Source organism: Haplochromis burtoni, unplaced genomic scaffold (assembly GCF_018398535.1).
Source record: "Haplochromis burtoni strain Fernald_Lab_line unplaced genomic scaffold, NCSU_Asbu1 Contig_65, whole genome shotgun sequence".
NCBI classification, from domain to species: domain Eukaryota; kingdom Metazoa; phylum Chordata; class Actinopteri; order Cichliformes; family Cichlidae; genus Haplochromis; species Haplochromis burtoni.
In genome coordinates, this window is record NW_024582426.1 from 1,825,980 (window position 1) to 1,848,941 (window position 22,962).

Consider the following 22,962-nt stretch of genomic DNA (forward strand, 5'->3'; position numbering starts at 1 on the left):
AACAACTCCTATTTAGCACCATTGCTGCTCATAACAATAGCAGCAGTTCTCTGAAAATACCATGTCAGATGTCAGAGGTCACAGGGAAATAGCCAGACTGCTTCAAGCTAGTGAGAAGGCAACAGTGGCTCTATTGGTTACAGCCAATGCACGCAAAAGAGCATCTCTGAATGCAGAACACGTCAAACTTTGAAGCATATGGGCTACAGCAGCAAAAGATTACACCAGGTGCCAATGTTAGCTGGGGTGAATTCTGACCGAGTTAACTAAGGTAGGAACTCACACTAGCTCACCAAAATGGGACAATAGAAAAATTTAAAAGGGTTGCCTGGCCTGATGAGTTACGATTTCTGCTGCAGCATTTGGATGGTAGGGTTAGAATTTGAAAGTGAAAGCATGAAATCCATCCTACTTTGTATCTGTGGTTCAGGCTGGTTGCGATGGTGTTATAGCATGTGGGATATTTTCCTGGCACACTTTGGGCTCCTTCTTTTACATCATTTAAACAGCACAGCCTACCTGAGGATTGTTGCTGACCATGTCTGTCACTTTATGACCACAGTGTATCCATGTTTTGATGGCTGCTTCCAACAGGATAACATGCCATGTCATAAAAGTCAAATCATGTCAAACTGGTTTCTTGAGCATGACATTGAGTTCAATCCATGTGTGATGATGTCATGCCAATATGGACCAAAATCTCTGAGGAATCTTTCCAGCACCTTGTTGAGTCGATGCAAAAAATGCATGCACACCTTTGACATTGCAAGACAAAATCTGTTTTTCAAAACCTTAATTTTTAGTGACCTGAGGCGAATTTTACAAGTAGACAAAAAGATGAAACCTATTGAAAAAGTTACATTTACCAAAATACCTGTTGACTCTTGGACAGGGTCTTATATGCTCTCCTTTCTAATGTGTGGCAGTGTCACGCTGCTCACTGATTGGTTCACCCAATGACAGCTTTGCTCGAGAGCAAAACATGTCAGCAACTATAGGATTAGATATATTGTCAAAACACATCATTAACTTTCTTTTCAGTGAATTCTCAACACTGGCATGAGGTTTGCATTTATCATATTGTGAAATAGCTCAAAAATGTTTAGATAGTTTTACATTACACCACTGACCCCCTCCCACTTTCTTAGCACACATGTACTCACTTTGGTAATCTTTTGACAAATCCTCTGTCCTTATCAAGGTGAAGTCCTTATTTTGTAACCTTGTATTTCTAGGGCTTGTTTTTATACTTCGAAGTTTTGTTGTTGTTGTTTTTTAAATATGCACTTTATGTTGCGAAATAGTGAAATTTAATAGTCATGTGATTATTGACTTGTGGCTTTGGCCTGGTGATGGCTCTCCTGTGGTTCCAAGAGAGATTGTATAAACGTCTTTAAAAAATGTTCTCAGTTGATTGATCGCCTCACCAAACATTTTCCCAATGAGCCCCTGAGTTTGTCTTTAATGCATCATTTTGCTTACTGTGTAAAATATTTTCTCATATATAGTAATACAGATGATAAAGCAGGATAAATGGTAAATGGCCTGTATTTGTATAGCGCTTTACTTAATCCCTAAGGACCCCAAAGCGCTTTACACTACATTCAGTCATTCACGCATTCACACACACAGTCACACACTGGTGATGGCAAGCTACATTGCTTTACGCTTTAGAGCTACACTGTGTGTAAGAAGTCTTTACGCTGTGGGCATGAGGTTTCCTCAGTTTTTTACCCACTGTTTTACCCTTTCTGTTGTGGTTTTAGGTTAAGTGCAATTAACCGTAAACTTGTTAGGCACAAAACATCTCAAATAGTTGATCAATTTCCAAATATAAATATAAGGTAGGTTGTTTCAAATGATCAAGATCGGTTATGTCAAGCAGTGTTACATATGCTCTCTGGTCCGTATGGTGTTGGTAAGTGGTAGATGCTATTTCACATCACCTGCTTTGAAATAATAGAAATAATCGTCCAGTAACCACTGTGTAAATTTTCCTCTCTGAAATTGTTCGAGTGCATTGTGAATTTACAATTTGGTGTAATCAGTTCAGTGTAACACAAGTCAAAACTAGATACTATGCACACTAAGCCATTCAGGAAATTAGAGCAAGGTACGAAAATCTCAAGTTCTTACTAGCATGCTAAAACTCCACTCACATTTGAACGTATCTTCCTTCATGTTGTTTTAGTACACATGAAACGGCCCAGCTAACTGGGTGATTGGCATCTTTTGAATTTACTGACCTTAATGAAAAAATGTTCTTTGTATAATGTCGTAGCTAAAGGCACAATCTCCTTTTGGGATTAAATTAGTCTTGTTTTCACTGTGCAGTTCTGCAATGGTGTATGGGAAAACATAAGCACTGTTGCACAGCAGATATTGACTCCCTTGGATAAAAGAGCATTTTATTTCCTTTTAACTGAAACAGGTTTTTGAATTCCAAAAACCAAATTTTGATCAGATATATTTCATGAAATAAAATGTATTCATACATGCAGCAGTTCCTTCTGTTATTTTATTGCACAAAGTTCACCACAACACTTTGCATGCATGTCTGCATGTCTCACGGCAGGCAAAGTTGTCTGAATGGAGCATTTGTTATCATCGTTGGGGGTTGGGTTGGCTAGTATCTTTCCACCACTCGAACAAAGTTTCCAATGCAAATAAAAATAAAACTTTAGGAATATTATCTTGAACTTTTTAGAAGCTAGTAACAAATACTTGTTTTGTTTGCAAGCAGCTGCCTGCTGACAGAGACAAACAGGTTTTCCTTTGACTGACTCTCTCAGTTTCATCACTGAAAAGATTTTGTTTTTTCAAATGGTTTGCTTTTTGGTGCTAATGTAAATGCAATAAAATTACAAATAGAACAAAACAAAAACTGAACGTAATGCTAGTTCATTTTGGTTATAAGACAATCTGCATGTGGAGTATTTTTACATGCAGGCATGTTTACTAGAGGTTTATCAAAACAAGACTCTTCAGAATAAGCTCCTTCACAGCTGTGGGTTTGAGCAGATATTGACTCTTTTGTGTACAAGTACAGGTTCGCCTTCAGGGTTCAACAGCTTGAGCAAACAGAAGACTCAAAATAAAACTGGGAAAACAGGCCCCAAATAAATAAGTCAGAAAAGTTGCTTTTGCTGTTAACGGTGTATAGCAGTGCAGATGGTGGTAAAGTTATAAAAGAATACAACCAGAGTGATAAAAAAAAAAAAATCCATTCCCAAACGGCAAATAGCTGGCAATTCACCACAAATTAATTTATTGCGTTAGTTATTGCTTTATGGCAGAAAACAGCTTTAGATTGCAGCTCTGGAGGCTTAAGGCTCTATTTCTAATGGCCTACAGGTGCACATGGCTTTGGAGTGATGCCGGCACAGCTGCCTCTTTCTCAAGCAACATCCTCATCACAACAGCTAAGGTTGATTGTAAGGAGGTGGAGAGAGGACAGATCTGCATTATGTTGCCATCCCCCTTAGGCCCTCCTGAACGCATATAGCATTATCTTGATACTACCTCCCCCTTGTGGAGGGTCGGTCAATGACAGCTAATACTCACTTGTAGTGTCTCCAAATGCAATTGAAGGGTTTTTTTGTTGTTGTTTTTTTAGTAGTGAAGCACACAAACAGACACTAAAGCACGGACAATGATAAACTAGAACAGCACCATGTATGACCTTATACTTTATACTTTTTACGTTTAGTTGGCGATTTCACAAGGTGATTCATGAGGAGATATCTTTGCCCCCCTGTGGCAGTGTCTTAGATTGCACAGTATATTGACAATGTTTGGGGTTATGTTATCTTATTAACCTCTTTTTGGCACATAAAATATGAGTGATGTGAAGTGATACAACTAAGTAATTTGCTGAAACACTATGCTAAAGTACAATTTTGGAATACTTGTGCTTGACATGAATATTTTCATTTTATTCGACTTTGTAGAATTTGTCTTCATCCAGTTATTTCACATTAATAGATATTTGAAGTTTCACTTTATATTTAGATTAACATCGTATTAAAGGTATATAAATACAGTTTGTTCTGTTGTAACAATAAGTCTTCACCTCTTTGTCACACTGTTGCTTGCATGAAAGCAATGACCAGTTGGGGTCACTTGAGATAAATTAGAATTTACATTTTGAATAAATGCGTTTTGAAAATGAGATTTTGTAACAAAAGATGAAAAATAACATATCTTTGTCTCACATTAAACTGCTGACCACACAGTGACATTTTTTATGCAGAAATTGTCTTTCATGTCTACTTTAATACTTTTACTCAGTAAAATCTGTGTATAGTACTTCAAGGAGAGGATCAGAGTATTTCTTCCATTGTTGGTTATTTGTGTATATTTGTTTGTGTGCGTATGATGACACTGATTTAGGCAAAAGGCAATTCTGTTCCTTTTGCAATTTATATTGGTTTATTAGAATATTACAGTCAGATGTAGGGAATCTATTTCGCTGCATCTTCATGGCATGTTATACCTCTGTAAGCACATTTTTTTAATTGATCACTTTATTTTTCTTTATTCTGCAATGAAAAATGCCTCAGAAATAATTTTCTATTCCTATATATTTTTTGTTTGGGTGTGCAATGCTTAAAAATCACAAAGAGCAATAGAACATGATTTTTTTTTACATTATAAATCATTTATTGAAATATAAATCATCTGAATGTACATGATGTAAAATAATGAAGCACAGTATTGAATCATCATACTGGGTGTGATTACCTTTACTTACAGGTAGGGTACTGATGACAACACATCACTCAACCGCACCACAAACATTCACATCCATACAGCCTGCCATAAGCATCTAAGACCAAAACTAGACGAGAGCTAATTTGTCAGCAACATCAAACGACAACAGTAAGACAAAAAGACAGGAAAGTGCAACAACCGTACGTAGTTTATGTCACAGTAAAAGAGAAGGAGGCAGTGGCACAGCTGGTTCAGCAGCAGGAAGATGCAGAGGGTTATAAAGAGTCTACAGATAATTGATGTATGACATCATATAAAAATGAATCTGTAGTTTATCTACTGTCTTCTTATAACTAGAACCTGCTAATAGACATCAGGACAACAGATAAAATATGAGGTTAGAGGATGTAACCTTCTGGTAAAGCACTATATACTTTTTATTGGCCATGCTGCCATATTTACTGATACAAATGTCTTTTGATCTCTATTATTTTATGATTCCCATATTTGCATGAGAAAACTAATATTTTTGACTGTCTACTGTGATGTTTTAATGTTTCTCCGACTGAAGAAGGGAGAATTATCTCCTTTTTTGTAATGGATTTCACAAAATTATTGTCTTCAATCGGGTGAATAAGGGTGGACAAGTTGAATATGTGTTTATAAAATATTTGAGTGCTATCCCAATAATTCTTTCTTATATAACAACTCTGAAGCTATTTACATTACAATCACACTTCGTTAGACAAAGCCTATATGACAGATATGACTGGGGACTTTATCTGAGAACAAATGTTTGAATTTGTATTTCTGCAAAAAGCACAGCGCCAAGAAGCAACTCAGAAGCTCATTTCTCCGAACCATACAAACCGCTGTGGTAAAAATCTACTCGGTATTCACAAACTAAACATGTTTATATATTGATAAAGTAAAAAAATAAATTTGAATTACTGTATGTACTTAACCACTGAATACATTAAATGGTTATATACAAAAAAAATGCACATAGTCCAAATTTTGTGCTTTAAAATCCAAGTATTGCTACTGATTGTACCAGCATCAGGTGCTTCTCTTGCAGCAGGTGAGTATGGAGTGTGTTTACCTGCCAAAGTTGTTGCTAGTGTTGGAATCATATAGTTTAAATAGTGCACTATAGTGGTTTTATAGATACCATATGAATGACGTCCCGCGGTGTTCAATCAAAGTTCTGACTAACATGTTTAATTTGTCCCTTGTTGCTTATATTGCTGTTAAAAGAATGCCCGATAGAATAAAGCTCTGCAAAGTACAAAGACAAATTTGATCTTTTTATCTAGATGTCTCCAACATACAGGCTCTGAGTCTTCTGAGTTCTTTAAGGTAACTTTCTGCTCACTCTCATCCCCAGCCCACGGGGACGGGGGGGGGCAATGTCCGAGGGGTAGCGATGTCACCACAGAGTCATCCAGATACTGAAGTGGTTTTGTTCTGTCCTCTCTCTCTGATGGGGTGACTGATAGGAGGGATGGCGGGGCTAGAGGGTTGACAGAACAGTCTTTGGTTCATTTACAGGTCTTTCTCTAGATTCCCATATCCTCACACCCCTTGTCTTTTCTGCCAATGCTATATAGGCTGAGCAGTTGTCACAGAAAGCTGTCTTCCACCAGGTCACTACAGTCTAGACACATCTCATCCAGCAGCGTGATGTCCTCCAGAGTCTCACCCTCACGCTTAGCAAAGGTGGAACTGCTGGAGCCTGTCTCAATGGCGCTCTCTTCAGATGTTTGAGAGCTACAGGGGGCATAAATAACACACAAGTTAATCGCATCTAAAGCGTAACACTGTGAACTGTAGCAAAAGTCACTGACTTTTACCTGTGTCTGTTCCTCTTTCCATATTCTTCGTCAGATATAGGGTCCAGGTCAGGAAGGGGAATGATGTAGCCACTGTCAGAGCTCAACCGCTGTTCATCAAATCCACTTTCTCTGTCCTTCAGCTTCCCCTGGTTTTTGTAGGCAATCCCAATGTAGTCCTCATTTTCCATGCATACCCGAGTAACCGCAGGGTGGTCGCTCTTCAGGAACTCGTGGTTTACTCTTTCGTATTGCTGAATCAAAAACAACATGGGCCCATTAGAACTAGATACCAATACATGGTGGAAACAAAAGATATAACTTTTTCCTGTTGCGCAAAAGCAATGATGATTCAATTCACAGAATAACCATAGAACTATGGAGCCACAGGACTGGAGAAGTGCGGTATGTTGTGTGTAATCACTAGCTCATTTGCCAGCTGGATGGTGCGATCTAAACTGAAAATTACATATGTCATGCTAGCGTGAGGTGCTAAAACAGGAGCTGGTTCGTGTTCTGCCACCAGCCATTTACACTGTGGGGAAGGCAGAGGTGAGGCCGGTTTGATGTGCCATGTGTAGTGGGGTCATTAAGACAGGGTGGTGGAGGCAAGAACTGGGGCTGTGTCATTAGGCCAGCTGCTCTGACATCCAGCTGCTGCATTTGAACCCTAATCACTTGTAGGTTTGTGTGCTTGCATGTGTGTGTGTGGTTTTTTTGTTTTTTTAAGAAAAAGCGAGAGAGCTTGAAAAAAATATCCAAATGCAGAGAGAGTGAAAAGGGCTTTAAATACCCAGCTTGCATTTTAAACACATGCTTGGTAAATGATACCTAAAAAGCCAATAAACAGTTAGAAAATGAAAAAAAATAAAAGGGCAACAGAATGCACAGGTCCAACCATGAGGTCAAGAATGAGCAGAGGTAAATCTTGAAAGCAGGTGTTAAGTTTCCACAGAGCTCTGAGGCTGTAAGAGGTCACAAGGAGACTCACCCTCTTGTAGCTGGAGGGTAACAACGAAGCTACTGTTTCACTCAGACCCAGGAAAGATGGCCTTTTCTCTGGCTCACTGTTCCAGCACTTCATCATCATCTCATACCTGAAAAAGCAACAAACATGTGATCTGATGCAATCGTCGAGAACATACAAGCTGTCTTGCACTTTGTAAGTTTATCTTGACAGATTCGAGATGCTGTATATCAGCGGTCCCCAACCCCCGGGCCTCAGACCGGTACCGGTCCGTGAGTCGTTTGGTACCGGGCCGCGAGAGTTGAGGCTCAGGTGTGAAATGTATGGTTTTCAGGGTTTTTATCGGTTTTCAGCGTTATTTTGTTATCGTTTTTATCGTTTACTCGGTTTTCCTTGGTCTTTTCACGTGCGTTATGAATAAATCTTCTTTTTTTCAGTACCGGTACTAGTTTTATTTTGTTGTATTTATCCGCGACACCTTAAAGGCCGGTCCATGAAAATATTGTCGGGCATAAACCGGTCCGTGGCGCAAAAAAGGTTGGGGACCGCTGCTGTATATCACAGCACAGAAATGAACACCCCAACAAAGCAACTGTATAACCATTACGTGAACCCCTACATACACATCATGAGGTGCATGCTCTGGTTTTGACATCCTGTATCCACTCTTGATCTTGTTGTAGAAACTCGAGTCCACCACCATCCCTGGGTACGGGGTGCCACCTTTGCACAGAGACATTTTCACGTGAGTTTCTCAACCAATATTTGGATTTTCTTTTCTTTAACAGAGGTTTGCTGGGACTCACCTAGGGAGAATATCTCCCAGAGGAGGATGCCGTAAGACCACACGTCGCTCAGAGTTGTGTACAAGTTATCAAAAATACTCTCTGGTGCCATCCACTTCACCGGGAGAAAAGTCTGTTTTACGGCAGAAACAAAATCTTCAGCTATTGTTGAATCTGTTATTTTTTAAACTACAGTATGATTTGTCCGGAGAAGAAACACTTACGCTCCCTTTGGATACATAGTTGTTGTCATGCATGATATCTCTAGCCAGTCCAAAGTCACAGATCTTCACTATCTTGCCCTGAGAGAGAAGGACATTCCTGGCTGCAAGGTCTCGATGTACACACTGTTGAAAGAAAGTAAGGAAACCTGATTAGCACTTCATTGAACGACATAGCTGTTCTCAGTTCTCTCTTAAACTCATATTCTCTTCGAGCTCAAACCAGTACACTCTGCTCCCATAGCTACTCTCTCAAGCACATTTTTAATGCAGTTTCATAATGCTTTATAAAGCATACTCTTTGTGTATACATGCCAGCTGGAGGGATGTCTGTGACCACTGGATATTTAGGGATAATAACTATGAAGCTGAATGAAAAACTTCTGGCTGCAGTGCGTCCCTGTCTGGTAATTCTAGCTCTGGCTGTGCTGCTACTATATTCGGTTCCTGGCCGCTCTCTGGAGTGGGCTCAGCAGCCTTCACGGGACTGCTTATCACACAACCACTGATTTCCTTAGTTCGTCCCTTTGGCCAGTATGGCTGTCTTCATATAGGTCAAAGCACAAAACCTATAATCTGCGATTAGTGCAGAGGGAAGCAGGGGAATGCAAGGTTGTAGATCTGTGCGTGAAAAAAAATTCTTTTAAACTTACATTTTTGGAGGCAAGAAACTCCATGCCTTTGGCCACCTGGTAGGTAAAGCTGAGCAGGTCAGTGGTGGTGAGGCCTTCATTTACATCGTCTGACAGCATGATTTCCATTTCACCTTCTGGTTTAGAAAACACACACAAACACACCCTGAAGCGTTATGCGAGTGTATGTTCAACGTGTATTGCAAATATAGCACTGCCTGCGCAAACCTGGCTTTTACTAATGGCAGGGAGAAATGAGGCATTATTATGCATGTGCTGCAATTATCCTCTCCATGTAATTGCAGGGTTTTACCAGTCCTAAAATTCTGACAGGGTGTACCCCCTGGCTAAAACACTGACTCAAACATAGCACCAAGGCCAAACAAGTCCACATCAATAACTCTGAGGGCAGAGCAAGAAGCAGGACAGGAAGACGGTGCGTACCACTCGAGTCTTTCTGCGAGGGTGGATGGTCATAGTTAGACCGCTGGATGTCTGAGTACTTGGAGGCATTGCTCATCTCCAGCATGGGCACATACTGAGTGCTGTCAGCCTGCTTCATATCCATGTAGTCCCCTTTGCTTTCAAATGACAGGATCACATAACTGGGAGCAAAGACAAGAAAGGAACGTTGTTAGTGATGGCAACTTATAGCAAAAATACATTCTACAAATTATGTGCATGTCAGTTTATATGTGTGTGTGTCCTTAAATCCTCTCACTCCCCTAGGCTGAGGTTAGAGGAAGATGTGGTTGAGGATAACATGGTAGCCAGGATTAAATTGTGTTATGGTCATTTTGAGGTGTGGTCACTGTGAGTCATCCATCAACACAGATGAGCCTCAAAAGAGAGCAAGAGAGGGCTGCTATTTTACCATGAGGATTTGGGTGGACACAATTAACAGGTACCTCCATAGTAACGCAATTAAATTGAAAGCGGAGACCACTTCAGACTGTGATCTGATTAGGCAAAGATGCCAGACAACCTCCTCAACCATGGAGAAACTGGTGATAGAGTTACTGATTAGGGGTAGATGGACAATGTGAGTGCATGTGTTGTAAACGGTTGCTTGGGCTTGTAAAGACTTGAGGATGTTTGGTCTTTTTGCAAAGTACCTTTTGATAACTGTCTGCATGGAAAAAAAAATATCATTCCACAAATGAAAATACATTATTTGTGATATATGTGCAGATGTGAGAAATATCTTCTATATGTTGTACCTCCTGCTGCTTTCATCTGCAGGGTTGATTCCAAAGATATCCAGCTCCTTCTTGTTCTTCTCGGGGTTCAGACTGAGGAAGTTCTCCCTGTTCTTGTGCAGATAGTTAACCAGGTCCCCATAGAAGCAGTACTCAGTGATAATGTAGATAGGGCCTGGGAACAACACAGAAGATGAAGTCGTGCATTGGCGTCAGTCTGCAGGCTAATCTTATCAGAGGCTCATAAAAGGCTAAAAGCACAGTCAAGAGGGCAAGCCTCCACTTTCCCATAAAAAGCCTATTAAAATACCACACCCAGCAAGAGCTGAGGAAGGCTGTCAATCTTTTTGGGCTGTTACGATTGTAAATGTCTGCAGTTCCCAAATCTGAAAGAGTGTTTGTGTGAGTGCGTGCATACAAATGTGGGTGTTATTGTTTGTGTGTCTTTGTAAAGTGGTGACTAAATTACATAGGAGAGGCAACAGTGGTTATGATAAACAGTCATTATACTACCTTACATGTTTGCTTATGAAAGTGAGTGTGTGCATGTGTCTCTATGTGTGTGTGTGTGTTTATGTGTCTTTATGTCCTTGGTTTGTGTGGGTTATTTACCTGACTTGGTGCATGCTCCCAGGAGGTTAACAATGTTGAGATGGGGTCCAAGATGAGTCATGATCTTGAGTTCAGACATCAGGGCCTGTTTCTCACTGGAGCGTGCTGTGGCTGAAAGAAGGTACAGCAAGCATGACTATCACACACTCAGTCAAACCAACAACAAGCCACTCAGTCCCATATCTAAAGACTTTTATCATAAGATATGGGACTAAAGACAAAAATCTTTCACTGTAGTGTCCTGTCTTCACTATAGTGAAAACTCTATTTTTCTTGTCTTTACAGCTTTCACTTTACCACCCCCTTGAGTTCCTTCAACAAATAAAATGAGCTGTCAGCTGTTTTCCCAGTAATATATGATAATGTATATAGACAGGCCTGTACCACTGACTGAATTCATTGTTAGAATTTTTTCAAGGCTTATTTTATTTACCACTGAATTCAGTCAGGTATGACATGGCAACTGTTAAACTCACGTTTCAGCATTTTCACTGCCACCTTCATGACAGGTTGGGAGCGGCTGAGCCCATAGGCGGTGCCCTCTACCACCTTCCCAAAGGCTCCAGAGCCCAAGATACGACCTGTGAAAGACGTGACAACAGGGGATCAGTTTCCTTGTAATAAAAACAAAAGAAACTGCTTAGGCATACAAACACATCCATATACTTTGCATGCTTCTGCTCTCTCATCTGTGACTCTTTCCAGTGATTGACTGTCCCCTTGATCACTGACTCAAAACAAATCCCAGGCAGAAAAACCTCAAGCTGGATTAGTTTATCGCACCCTAACTTCAAAGAAAGAGTGAGCCATCCTGGCTGGAACATCCCAGCAGGGAGGCCACAGAGCCTCTATAGAGTTAGCATATAAAAAATGACTGTCAGCTCACCAAGCACAAGTCTGTCACGGGGAAACTCCCATCTGGAGTCATAGGGAAGCTGCATGGGATCCACATAGATGTACTCATGACCGTCTGGGCTCACAGATTCTATGACCCTCCAGCGGATTTCATATCGTGGTTTCTGAGAGACAAAGAACGCATAAAAGATGGTTAATTAACATTTGCAAATTTACTTTTGTTCTAACAGTATTGGGGTCTTTGTTTTGCAGATCCACCCACAAATTAAATTTCCTTTATTGTCTCGAAAGAAAATTTTAAGTTCAGGAGCTGGTTATGCAATATTGAAATATCTTGCAGGTGAAAAGACTAACAGTGTCCAGTTGAAAGCTCAGAGTAAAATCTGCAGTTCATTATGTATGCTGAAAAAAGAGAAATGGATGAACTGGTGAGCAGGTGAGAAGTGGGGATAAAATGCAAAAATGATCACAACAATACCTGTTTCCAGATAACAACCAAGACAATGAGTGAGATGATGACAATGACCAGGAGCACCAGCACAGCAGCAGCTACAGTCAGCTCAGGGTGAGGGCCTGTTCAAGAGGAAATCCAGCAGTCACACATGTTAAATGGATCACGCATTAATCACGTGGATGCAGCATGTCTACTGAAATTCTTGCAGTGAAATGTGCTTTATTTATTGCATAAGAAATATGAAAACCACAGGGTGCGCAGAGAGTTAAGCCAAAAAGTCATGTTGAGAAAACAACACAGAAGTGGGGGGGATGGGGTGGAGATGAGGAGCTGTTGTAGGGAGATGGGGGTGAAACTGTAAAGCTCATTTGAAAGGACCAAATGGCCTAGTGATTCCTGGAGTCCCAAAATTAGCTGTCAGAAGAAGAGCCCCTTCCTGATGACTCACCATCAGTTGTGCCACTAAAAAGTCATCAACTGACAGCTGCTACAACACTGGCAGAGCTAAGCTAGCCCTAAACAGTCTTTACAGAGCACATCACACCCTGAGCGTCAAAAATTAAAGGAAATTTGGATGCAGTGAAATATGTTTGTGTGCTCTCACCATTGGACACCAGTTTGACCTCCCTGCTGACAACAGCCATTTCGTTCCTGGCCAGGCAGCGCACTGCCATTGTGCTTTCCAGATGACCAAACATGACCTGGCTCTCCAGGTTATTGTCTTCATCAATGTGTGAGTCCAATGTGATCTCAGTGGAGTTGGCAGGGATGGGCACCCACGAAGACGAATCATTAGCGCAACTGGATGGTAACAGCAGTAAAAAGACTATGTAGAGCATGTGTGTATATAGAGAGGTCCAGGAACAAATGAATGTTTTCTCAAAGAAGACTGCACATACTGTTTGATATTCTTGCAGACAAACCACTCCACCGTGGGTGTCGGCTGCCCTCTGGTAATGCAAACCACAGACTGGCCTTGAGGTGAGCCATGGTGAACGTCCATCAGATCAACAATGACTGCAGGCACTGTAACACAGTCAGTGTAAGCATGAGAAAAAAAACAGACTTTAACTGAGGCTAAAAGGTTGTCAGAGCAGTAATCATAGGGAATTGATTTCTCTGACCTTTGATTTCAAGGATTAAACTGATATCACGACTTTGGTTTCCGTTCTCCACCCGCATGGTGTAGTTCCCGCTGTCCTCCTCCTTGGCTCGGATCAGGGTGAGAACACTCCTGTAGCTGTAAAGAACAACACAACCAGAAGTTCCAATAAGCACCCAGTAGTGACAGCTCACAGTCGCATCAACTCTAACTAATTAAAAGGTAAACTAGCTAATGCATGAGAATTTTATTTTGAGGTTGTCATTAGCTCTGCTGCCATTAGTGGCGTTTCACCTGGTTTCATTGATCTGCCGAAGGCTGGTGGAGATCTCTGCAGTCACATAACTGAGTGGGTAGCCATCTTTAAACCAGCTGACATGAACACTTGGGAAGGAGTTGACAACAGCCCTGAACTCACAGACTTTATCCAGCGCTGCAGATTCGTATTCTCTGAACTCCGGCTTGATGGACAAGAACTCACTTGCTGTGAGACATGAAGAGAGTCCAAAAGATAATCACTAATATATCATTGTAAAAAGAAAGACTTCAGAAATAGTATACATGATATTCACTCTGGATAAGGAAGGTTTTATACCATAAACTTGAATAGCTAGTTGTTTCGTCTGGCCCCTGTTACTCAGTATGTCAGTGATGGAGCAAGAGTAGATGCCGCTGTCTTTGGTTGAAGCTTGTGGGATGGTCAGGGTATAAAAGATCTCCTGAGTTCTCTTATTTTCTCGCACTGTTTTTGTACCACGATTTGCCTGCCAAACAAAAAGGGAACATCAGAGATGCTCAGTTACAAACAATTTTAAAACAACATTAAATACAGTTGGAGTCAAAATGACGTGTGCATTCACCAGTTTGCCGGGATACTTCCAGTGATCTTCCAGAATCTCAGATCCCCGAGCCAGACAGGTGACAGTTATTGTGTCGCCCACCAGCAGAGCAGTCTTTTTTGCTGTCAACTCAACATCCAGCTCATCTGTGATACAACATTTTATCGAGTTAAAATGATGGTGTAGAGGTAAATCTTGATCTTAGAATTAACATGTAGGATGCTAAACTTGTGTCTTTGTCTTACATATTCACGAACACAAGAAAACACACCTGTCCAGCCATGGACAATATATTCCTCGCTGTAGAATTCGTGTCCATTTATGACGGCCTTGCAGACATAGGTTCCAGCAATGAATATCCCCAAAGCGCCCCTCTTGCTGTCATAAATACTAGGCACAGGCTGCTGGGTGTCACTGTTAATCAGAGTCACGTTAGCATTTGGATCAGACACTCGACACTGGATCTCCATCTCATCGTATCCAGACAGGACGTGGTTGCCAAAAGGTATCAGTGATTCCAGAAAGGGGACATCGGGGTCTGTGTAGGAATAAAACAAGATTATCACACCAGAAAATAAAATCAAACACACAAAACACACAAGCTCAGTTTACTCCATACCTGGAACATAAATGTAGATTCTGCTAAATTCTGCTGTATCCTCAATGATAGTTCTACTATAAAAGCACGTGTAGTAGCCAGTGTGGCTTGCGGTGGCACTATCCACTGTGATGGTGCTGAAAAACAAGCCGTTGGAGTCCTCCTGCGTTTGCTCCGATAAACTGATTGGCGTCTCCCAGCCCAGTTTTTCCTGTCCATGACAGGTCAAGGTGAAAGGGGTGTGGAGAGTAACTACCATCTCGTCCAGCTCTGGCAGCAGCACAGGGACTGAAGATGATGGGATCATTCCTGCAGTGGGAGCTGAAAGAAGACAAATACAGTGGGTCATAAATCTTCTATAGGTCCTAAATACTCTATGGTCTGTCAGTCTGTCTTTCTTACCTTTCACGTGCAGGTTAAAGGAGAACTGAGCAGTGTGAGAGCCACTTTGAGCAATTATGGTATAATTTCCATTGTCTTTTTCCAGAGGATGTCTGAATTTCAAAATGCTCAGATACCTGGGTAAGAAAATGATATGCTAAATAAGGATAATGCTAAAATCACATTTACATCTCATTGTCATACATGTCTTTTTTTTTTTAAATGTTACTAGTTTTGCCGCTACTTGTGGGAGATGTTATGCTGGACAACCACCATAAGACCTTCAAACTAAATAACTGCTGTCAATGTTGAATTTTCCTGCATATAAATCTAATAACAAAGAATATTTTTCCTCACCGATTTCCTCCCTGGTGGCTAGTCGTAGTAAAGAGGTAGTAGTTCACTTGTAAGTCTTCGTCATCTTTCATCCATATCACTTTGGGGGCTGGGTATGCGTCAATAATGATAGTAAACTCTGTCTCCTCAAAACTGTGGACAAATTCTGTGGATAAAATCCCACTGTGGTCCATGGCCACAAAAGAATTCTCCTCTGCAAAAGGAAAAAGCAGAAGACTGCAGGTTAAAATGGGTTAAAGTGAGTGAGGAAAGTTAACAGTGGTGCAAGTCAAGGACTGGGAAGAAGGCACATTGACAGGGAGGCTGAAGGTGAAATGAAGACCTGACACACATCTGTTGAACCCATCCTATAAAACACAGTAGCTGATGCTGAAAGCAGCGGTGATGTTTTATGGTTGGATAGCAGAAAATGACTTCCACACACTGCTGAAAGCACTTTGTGTACATATGGGAAAATACTAATTTGACCTGAATGATGATGAGAATGTTAAATATATATGATATAACTGATTTTAAGTCGGCCGTTTACGCAGTTATTCACATTATTACAGCTCTGCTGGAAACTCATTGGTGGTATCTAGGAAAGGTTTCTTGGGGATGACTCACCAAAGACCGTCACAGCCACCTTTTTGACTCTGACCTCACCGCGTTTGTCTGTAACAGAGCACTCATAGGTGCCACTGTCCTCTGAGGCGGCTCGTGGGATACTGAGGATGTAGACGACCCGCTCAGGAAAAGTTTCCTTCATCAAAACTGCATCCTTAGCCTATAGACACAAAAGAACAGTGTGAGATCACCAGAGAAAAAAAATTGAGCAATATGATATCTGAATGTTGTAATTCACAGAGTTTTCCCTTTTGCAGATACAACATCTGTATATCAGAATCTGTATGTCATGGTGCTGAAGGCTAATGGTTAAAACACTTGCTAGGCCACAGGAGATAAATTAGGATCACAGAGGCTTTTAAAGAGCCTGTAATTGCAGCTGAGACCAAAACCAGGAGTCATAAGTCCTGTGTTCCTGACCATCTCTGGAAAAGGGCTTAAAGGAATCCCATGCAAAATGTGCACATAGATTAACTATCTGAATATAAACAAACTTAAGTTACAAATGCAACTTGCTCTGACCCTTCAACGTAACACGCATTAAAAGCATTAAATGTTTAGCTGGTTTACAGGAGCAGATAACATCTGTCTGACATGTTTCAAAGTCAGTGGGGTCAAAGATTTACTATGGTTTCTCTTGCCCTTCTTTTAAACTGCTTCTTTCCCTCAAGATAGCTGTGGCAGTTAACTCTATGCAAAAGTGCTGTGTTTGGCTTACATCCTCACAATAAAGACTCAACCTTCAGTTGCTGCTTTCCTAACACATAATTTGTAACCACTAAAGGCTGTCCTCTGAGCTATATTCCACTTGCCACTGCTAGCTTTGGGTCCAAAACCATTATTTTCTTATTTAAGGCTCAGTACTGCTGGCTTGGAAATGACATTGGGTAGAAGGACACACTGCAAGATGAAGTGGATGAGTGGCTGAAGCTGTATAGGAGACTAAATTTAATTAAAATGGGAAAACACAGAGGGAAATGACTGCATCTTGCCTGTTTTTTAGGATGGAGCCACTGCTGTTGAAAGTCCAGGCCAGAAGGAACGATGCATGTGATGTTGAAAGGCTGCCCTGCTCGCAACGTCTCTTCACTGGCTATTATCTCCATAGGGTCTAAAGAGGGACCAGCGGAGAGCATTTATCAGCAACACAATCTCTCACATCACGTGTGGCAGCCTGATTACCGTGACTTGATTTATCTCAGAGTGGTGGTTATACACCAACACACACACACACAAACACACAGAGAGTGCAAACATGCATGTGAAGTCATCCCACTTCTGTAATAATGACATAATGTCATGCAGTGAGATCACCCTGTAGCCTTCTCTTCATAAACAGGAGTGTTTCCAGCTGTTCAGTTATTCTTTTTTTTTTTTTATCTTTATCCTGCCATTACCATGTCTATAGCTCCTATTTCTTTTTTAGTAAAAAGAGAGTATATCATACTACAACTACACTTGTCTTGACTTACCATTAGATATTACAGTGTAAATAGAACTTCGGAATATCTGGTCATTCACATTGGTTTCACACTGGTACTGCCCAGGAGATAGGTTGTTTGAGAAGAAGCCTTCTTTGTTGTTGTATAAGGCATGCATAGCCTCTCCACTGGGGACTTTTCTCAGGATGACATAGGAGTCCCAGTGAGACACACGACATGGGATGTTGAATCCATAATTGTCCATATTGTCCATGGAGACAACCAGGTCTGTGGGTAACTCGGGGACAAATGGAACATGTGGATCTAGGTTTAAAAAAAGAAGATTTTTATAATTTGCTTCATCAGCCTATGGCATGTGGGCGACCGCTAAACGCGAAAAACCGACACCCTCCACAAATTCACTCTAGTGCTGTAAGCCGCCCGAGCAAAAGTTATATGGTATAGCATAACATATGACCAATATATTCACCTGGGACAAAAACATAAATTTCTGCTTCAGCATCTTCCAGTTCTTCATCCGGGTCTTCATATTTGCACGTGTAATAACCTGTGTTTTCTACAGTTGCGTTATCTATGAAGAGTGTTGAAGTGTAATACCCCGGATAAACCAGGGCGTTTTTCGGCAGCGGTTCCTCCCAAACCACGTTTCTTTTACCGGTGCAGCTTATATTGAAGATGGAATTGCGCTGTAGGACAAACTCCTCCTGGTCAGACAAGATGGTTGGTGGAGGCAGTCCAGAGGTCACTAAGAGACAGTTTGGTAAACATCAGAGAAACAGCTGGGAAACTATCAAAAGGATTTACCTGCAGACTGTTTTACTTACCTGTAACCAAAACCACCAAACTGCCCCCAAAGAGGACAAACGTCTTCAGCCAATCCATGACTATGGATGCTTTGACCTGTAAAGACAAACGGTTATTTACTAAAGACGAGGACACTTTATCCGATCTTACACGATTTATCCCATTTGAAAGCATTAATGTTTTAAAAAAAATGGATCAGTGGAGTTTTCACTTTTGAATTTTGACTTCTACTTCCTTTAAGCCCAACTTTAAGTAATTATATCGAGCATGCGCTTGCTATGATGCGTGCACATTTCTGGTGCCACACATTGCTTTAGTGCTGAAACTGTACACATGTGAAATTTATTGCAGATATGCATCCATTATTTTATTAAGAGGAGAATTACTATTCGTAAATTGTGACTCGCAATTCTGCCGTTAACCCTTTAACCTGAACCATGAAATAACTGCCAGAAATCTTAAATTTTTTGATAACGGAGTGTTTGTTAGACAAAATATATAAAAAATATATCGAATTTTAATCTGATTATATATGATATTTAATATGTATCACATTTGCTACACAAGCCATATTTTTGCAATTTAGTCATTAAAAAGTTGTCATGCAATTCATATCATTTTTGAGGGTAAAAAGAGCCAGTGGTGGCTGCTCCCAATCGATAGAGGGCGACACAGTCCGCCTTATAAGTGCATCGAAGCTAATCCCCCCCTTGCTTACTCGCTCTCCTAAAGCTTATCTTTTCGTTTTATAAATGCACATTTTAGTTTTTGCATGGAATGTAAGCACAAATTGGTTGCACATTGTTCTGTTTCTCCCCTTTTTGTTACAATTCTAAATGTACCTATAAAAACACTGTTATCAACTGGATAATCAGGTCTGATACCTTCTCAAATTTAGCCCATTATTCCGAACAATTCTTTACAAAGATCGTGTTATGTCTGCCTTTTTCAGGTACCTCTGCAACTATGATCCCCATATTCTTTGAAGCTGATGGGCAATCAGGGATATTTTTTTTTTGTAAATCAGGGGGAACATAATTTGAGTGGCCCACTCAAAGAAAACTCTGCTAAAGATTAAGCTCCCCTTCAATTAACTTTAAGTATTTTTCTTTCTTTTTATATCTCAAAATAGGTTTTGCATGTGACGGGGAGGTCTAGATTCCACTTTCTGCATAACTTCCCTGGTCCCAGACAATACAGCTGCTGGTCCCTTTGCTGTTTCCTGTGGCTGCCCGCTCTGGCTCAGTCGAAAAGAACTAAATTATCCATGGGTAACCTGGGTTTGTTTAGCTCTATAATTAGCGCGCCCAGTGTGCACAAAAGTACATATTCGCGTGGGAATCAGTTGACAAAATGCCTAATCCGTTTGGCATGTTTGTACACTCGCGTTGTCTCAAACAATTTCGAGAGAGGATTTTTCAATTGCATTGGCTTGGCAAGAATTCTGTAGCCACTGAGCGTAAATCTGACTGAGCCTAAAGTGGCAGTAAGACTTCGTGCACGTCCCGATCCACTTTTATTTCCTCTGCTCTCCCAGCAGGAGACTCGACAAATGCGCCACAGAGCAAACGCATCCTCCGCTGGGTTTGGACACAGTTGAGCAACAGCTGATATTGGCTTATCTCAACTTTCACCGGGTCGGTTATGTACCATAATTTTCCATAAAAAATTAAGAAACTGTCGTTTCAGTTAAAATGTTTTAAATTCTTGAGAGAATTCACTCTTGAAATTCTGACCACAAGCGGTATTCCTCTGTTAAACCCGTTGGTGACATGGCCCTAAAAGTTCTTCATTTCTTCTTTTTCTCCTCTTGGATCAGTTCAGCCTCCGCTCGAAATCTCCAGTCAGCCTTATTGAAGTGCAACCAGCACAGATTTTCCATTTTAATTCCTCACATTCCTGGGACAGACTAGAAAACAATGTGATGTACAATTTCCAATGTGTTTCTCATTAAATGCCAAGCAGCATCCCACAATGGAGCCTTCAGTCTTCGAATTGACACCTCCAGCTGTGAGCCTAAAACCGAGCGCTTTTATCCAGCAGAGTCAGCATGATCTCTCCGCTTGGCGTCCAGGGGTGAGACCATATGGTGCAAGGGGGAGAGGAAATCAAACCCCAAAATCCTTTTGGATTGTTTAATGCAAAGCCTGCATACAAATTGCAGGGTCGAAGGGCTCCCTGCGATCCATATTAAGTGAATGCAACTTTTAGATCAACTTTTCTATTAATATGATACGAAATGATATAGTGCATTAACTGGCTAAACTAATTAGGAAGACAATTAAACTCCATCTAATCTTACAGAACAGTAATCTACTGTAGATTTCCCACTCTTTAATTATATCAAAACGAGACAACTTTTCAAAAGACTAAGAAAAATAGTTTCAATCGACCCCTTAATTACCTTATACTAATCCCTGCTTTATATTCCTTTCGTGTAAGTATATCCACAATGAATTGGTCACTCCAAATGCCGCAGCATAAAGGGTCCTTTGCAGCGGTTATAATCCTCAGAGGTCCTGCTCTGTGAGAGCATATGTGCCACCCTCTGTCCGCATCCACGACTGCCTTCACTACTGCGCTCCAGCTACATCGACCTGTAACTGATTCGATGTTACAGTCCACCCTCCTCCCACCGAAAAAAAGTAATCATCTGTCTCAAAGTAAATAACTCCCAGGAAATGACCCCCCCCCTCCCTTTCTCTTCTTTCGAGCTCCGAGACCCTTTTCAAAGTAAGAGTCGGACGTGTATACCCGCTGAAATCTGGGCACAAAATGGCATTTTCAATGGACTTTAGTCGGATACGAAAACTTCTGAAAGTAAAACTCTTCATGAGATACTTTTGGGGAACCTATGTTGTATGTGATGATGTTTAGCTTTGATGGATATGGTATTTTGTGACTGATTGTATTACTGATTCATGTTAAGAAGGGTTTTCCTCAAATTAAAACGTACTTATCTATGTTTTCTTGCAGGATCCCCGTAGCCTACAGTGAACAAGGTTCTCAGTCAGAAACCGCGAACTGCGGCTCTCGGAACGCATAGAGGGCGCTCCAACACCACCATATCACCACCTACCTTTTCGTCTTTGCTTCTTCTCTCTCCCTGACACACACACACACACACACACACACACACACACACACACACACACACACGAGAGTCAGCTGTTTACCGAGTGCTCATCCAAGGCTATTATTTTTTCACCGTATCTCCCTACACCCCGGGCCTCTCCTGGTGGGCTCACAAAGAAGAATGGGTCCCTATGAATCACCTATCTCTTGGCAAAGCAGAGGGGTATCAGACCGTTGTCTTTGCATGGAGCAGGGCCCCGGGGCCGATGTTTCCCCCCCCCCCCCCCCAACTACGGCCCCTTGGCGCAATTACTTCCACATGTTAGGGAAAAGAACTGTGTCCTTGTTCTCCAAACAAAGGATCTCAACTTCGGAAGGCAGAGCTCAGCTCAGACCTGTTTTTGCCTCGTTTGGGGGGATAAAACTGCTCAGTTTCAACAGTTCTAACTTCCGTAAAACATTACAGGTAAACTGGAAAAGTTTTAGTTACTTATTTCTTCGTGTGAATAAGTTCAAAACAAAATCAAGCAAATACAAGGCTTCGCTAATAGATTTCTTAAGAAAAAATAATCACAGTTAATTTTCACAACAGATTACAAGCACAGCAAACGCCTAAATATTCCAGATTTAGGCCTACACTGCATATAACTCCAGTTCCTGCATGGTGACTGTCTTGCCACCAACTCTCCACCAGGGGGCTTTGACAAAAAATATAGCGGTATTAATTATATGTTAACAGCAACGTTCAGTTGCTACATAACAAATAAACACATAAAAATAAATAATATATGCAAATAAATAAAAGACTGAGAAACTAAAATCGTTACACCCTCCATTTGATATGTGTCTAAACATCCCTTTTAAGCAAAAAACAGCTTCTTGCCAGAGCAAACTCAATGCACAACTGAGTTTAGCAAACATCGATATCCAACATAACATTTCGTCTCATAGACATGATAAGTACTTAAATGGAGTACTTAAACTACTGGATGTACGAAGGCCTTTGGAGGGCGGTCCTTGCGGGAGCTGTCCAGCGTGCTGAACTGAGCAATTACTAGTGTTGTCCGTAACCTATTCTACACCCACTTTTTTTCTTTTTTCTTTTTTTTTTTTTAGCTCTAACCTCTCTAAAAGGCTAGGCATTAAGTTGATTTTTATAGATCATAGAAAACGAAAACAGTGACTGCATGATACACAACATGCTAAACATTCACCAGAATCCCGCATTATATTACGATGTATATTAAAAACAATTCCAAAAACCTCCAAACAGTGTAAACAAGGAAAAGATTCATTTTGGATCAACAATGCAGCATACAAAAGTCAACAATATATGTAGTTAAGTTCATTTAAGCTGATATTAATACAAATATATGAGGTCTCCAATGTACCTGACCCCGTTTATACAAAGATGGATGCAACCACTTGACTTTTTGAAAGGTCAACGTAATAATTAATTATCACATCCTTGTCTTGCACACACACACA

General features: G+C 40.9%; 1 protein-coding gene across 1 annotated transcript; it reads right to left on the reverse strand.

Moving 5' to 3' along the window:
* Nucleotides 1-4,638: 4,638 nt before the first annotated feature.
* pdgfra (platelet-derived growth factor receptor, alpha polypeptide) lies at nt 4,639-21,016 on the reverse strand. Its single transcript, XM_005923310.3, has 29 exons — nt 20,804-21,016; nt 18,420-18,495; nt 18,065-18,340; nt 17,626-17,898; nt 17,146-17,264; nt 16,154-16,313; nt 15,548-15,740; nt 15,212-15,327; nt 14,831-15,130; nt 14,483-14,749; nt 14,233-14,357; nt 13,968-14,136; nt 13,667-13,856; nt 13,395-13,510; nt 13,170-13,296; nt 12,875-13,071; nt 12,295-12,389; nt 11,848-11,980; nt 11,438-11,542; nt 10,962-11,072; nt 10,371-10,524; nt 9,595-9,755; nt 9,172-9,287; nt 8,522-8,644; nt 8,319-8,430; nt 8,136-8,235; nt 7,537-7,642; nt 6,567-6,799; nt 4,639-6,483 (listed from the first exon to the last, which is right to left on the reverse strand). The coding sequence occupies exons 2-29, from the start codon at nt 18,475-18,477 to the stop codon at nt 6,336-6,338; spliced, it is 4,383 nt and encodes a 1,460-aa protein (XP_005923372.1). The 5' UTR covers nt 18,478-18,495; nt 20,804-21,016; the 3' UTR covers nt 4,639-6,335.
* Between the last annotated feature and the right edge of the window lie 1,946 nt (nt 21,017-22,962).

Bases quoted from the DNA above. Each gene is read 5' to 3' on its own strand.
- pdgfra (XM_005923310.3), bottom strand. From the start codon at position 18,477: ATGGATTGGCTGAAGACGTTTGTCCTCTTTGGGGGCAGTTTGGTGGTT. The intron at 14,358-14,482 runs GTGTGTTTTCTT...GTTGTATCACAG, and splicing joins TATTGTCCATGGCTGGACAG to ATGAGCTGGATGTTGAGTTG. The intron at 11,543-11,847 runs GTGAGCTGACAG...CGTCTTTCACAG, and splicing joins CCGTGACAGACTTGTGCTTG to GTCGTATCTTGGGCTCTGGA.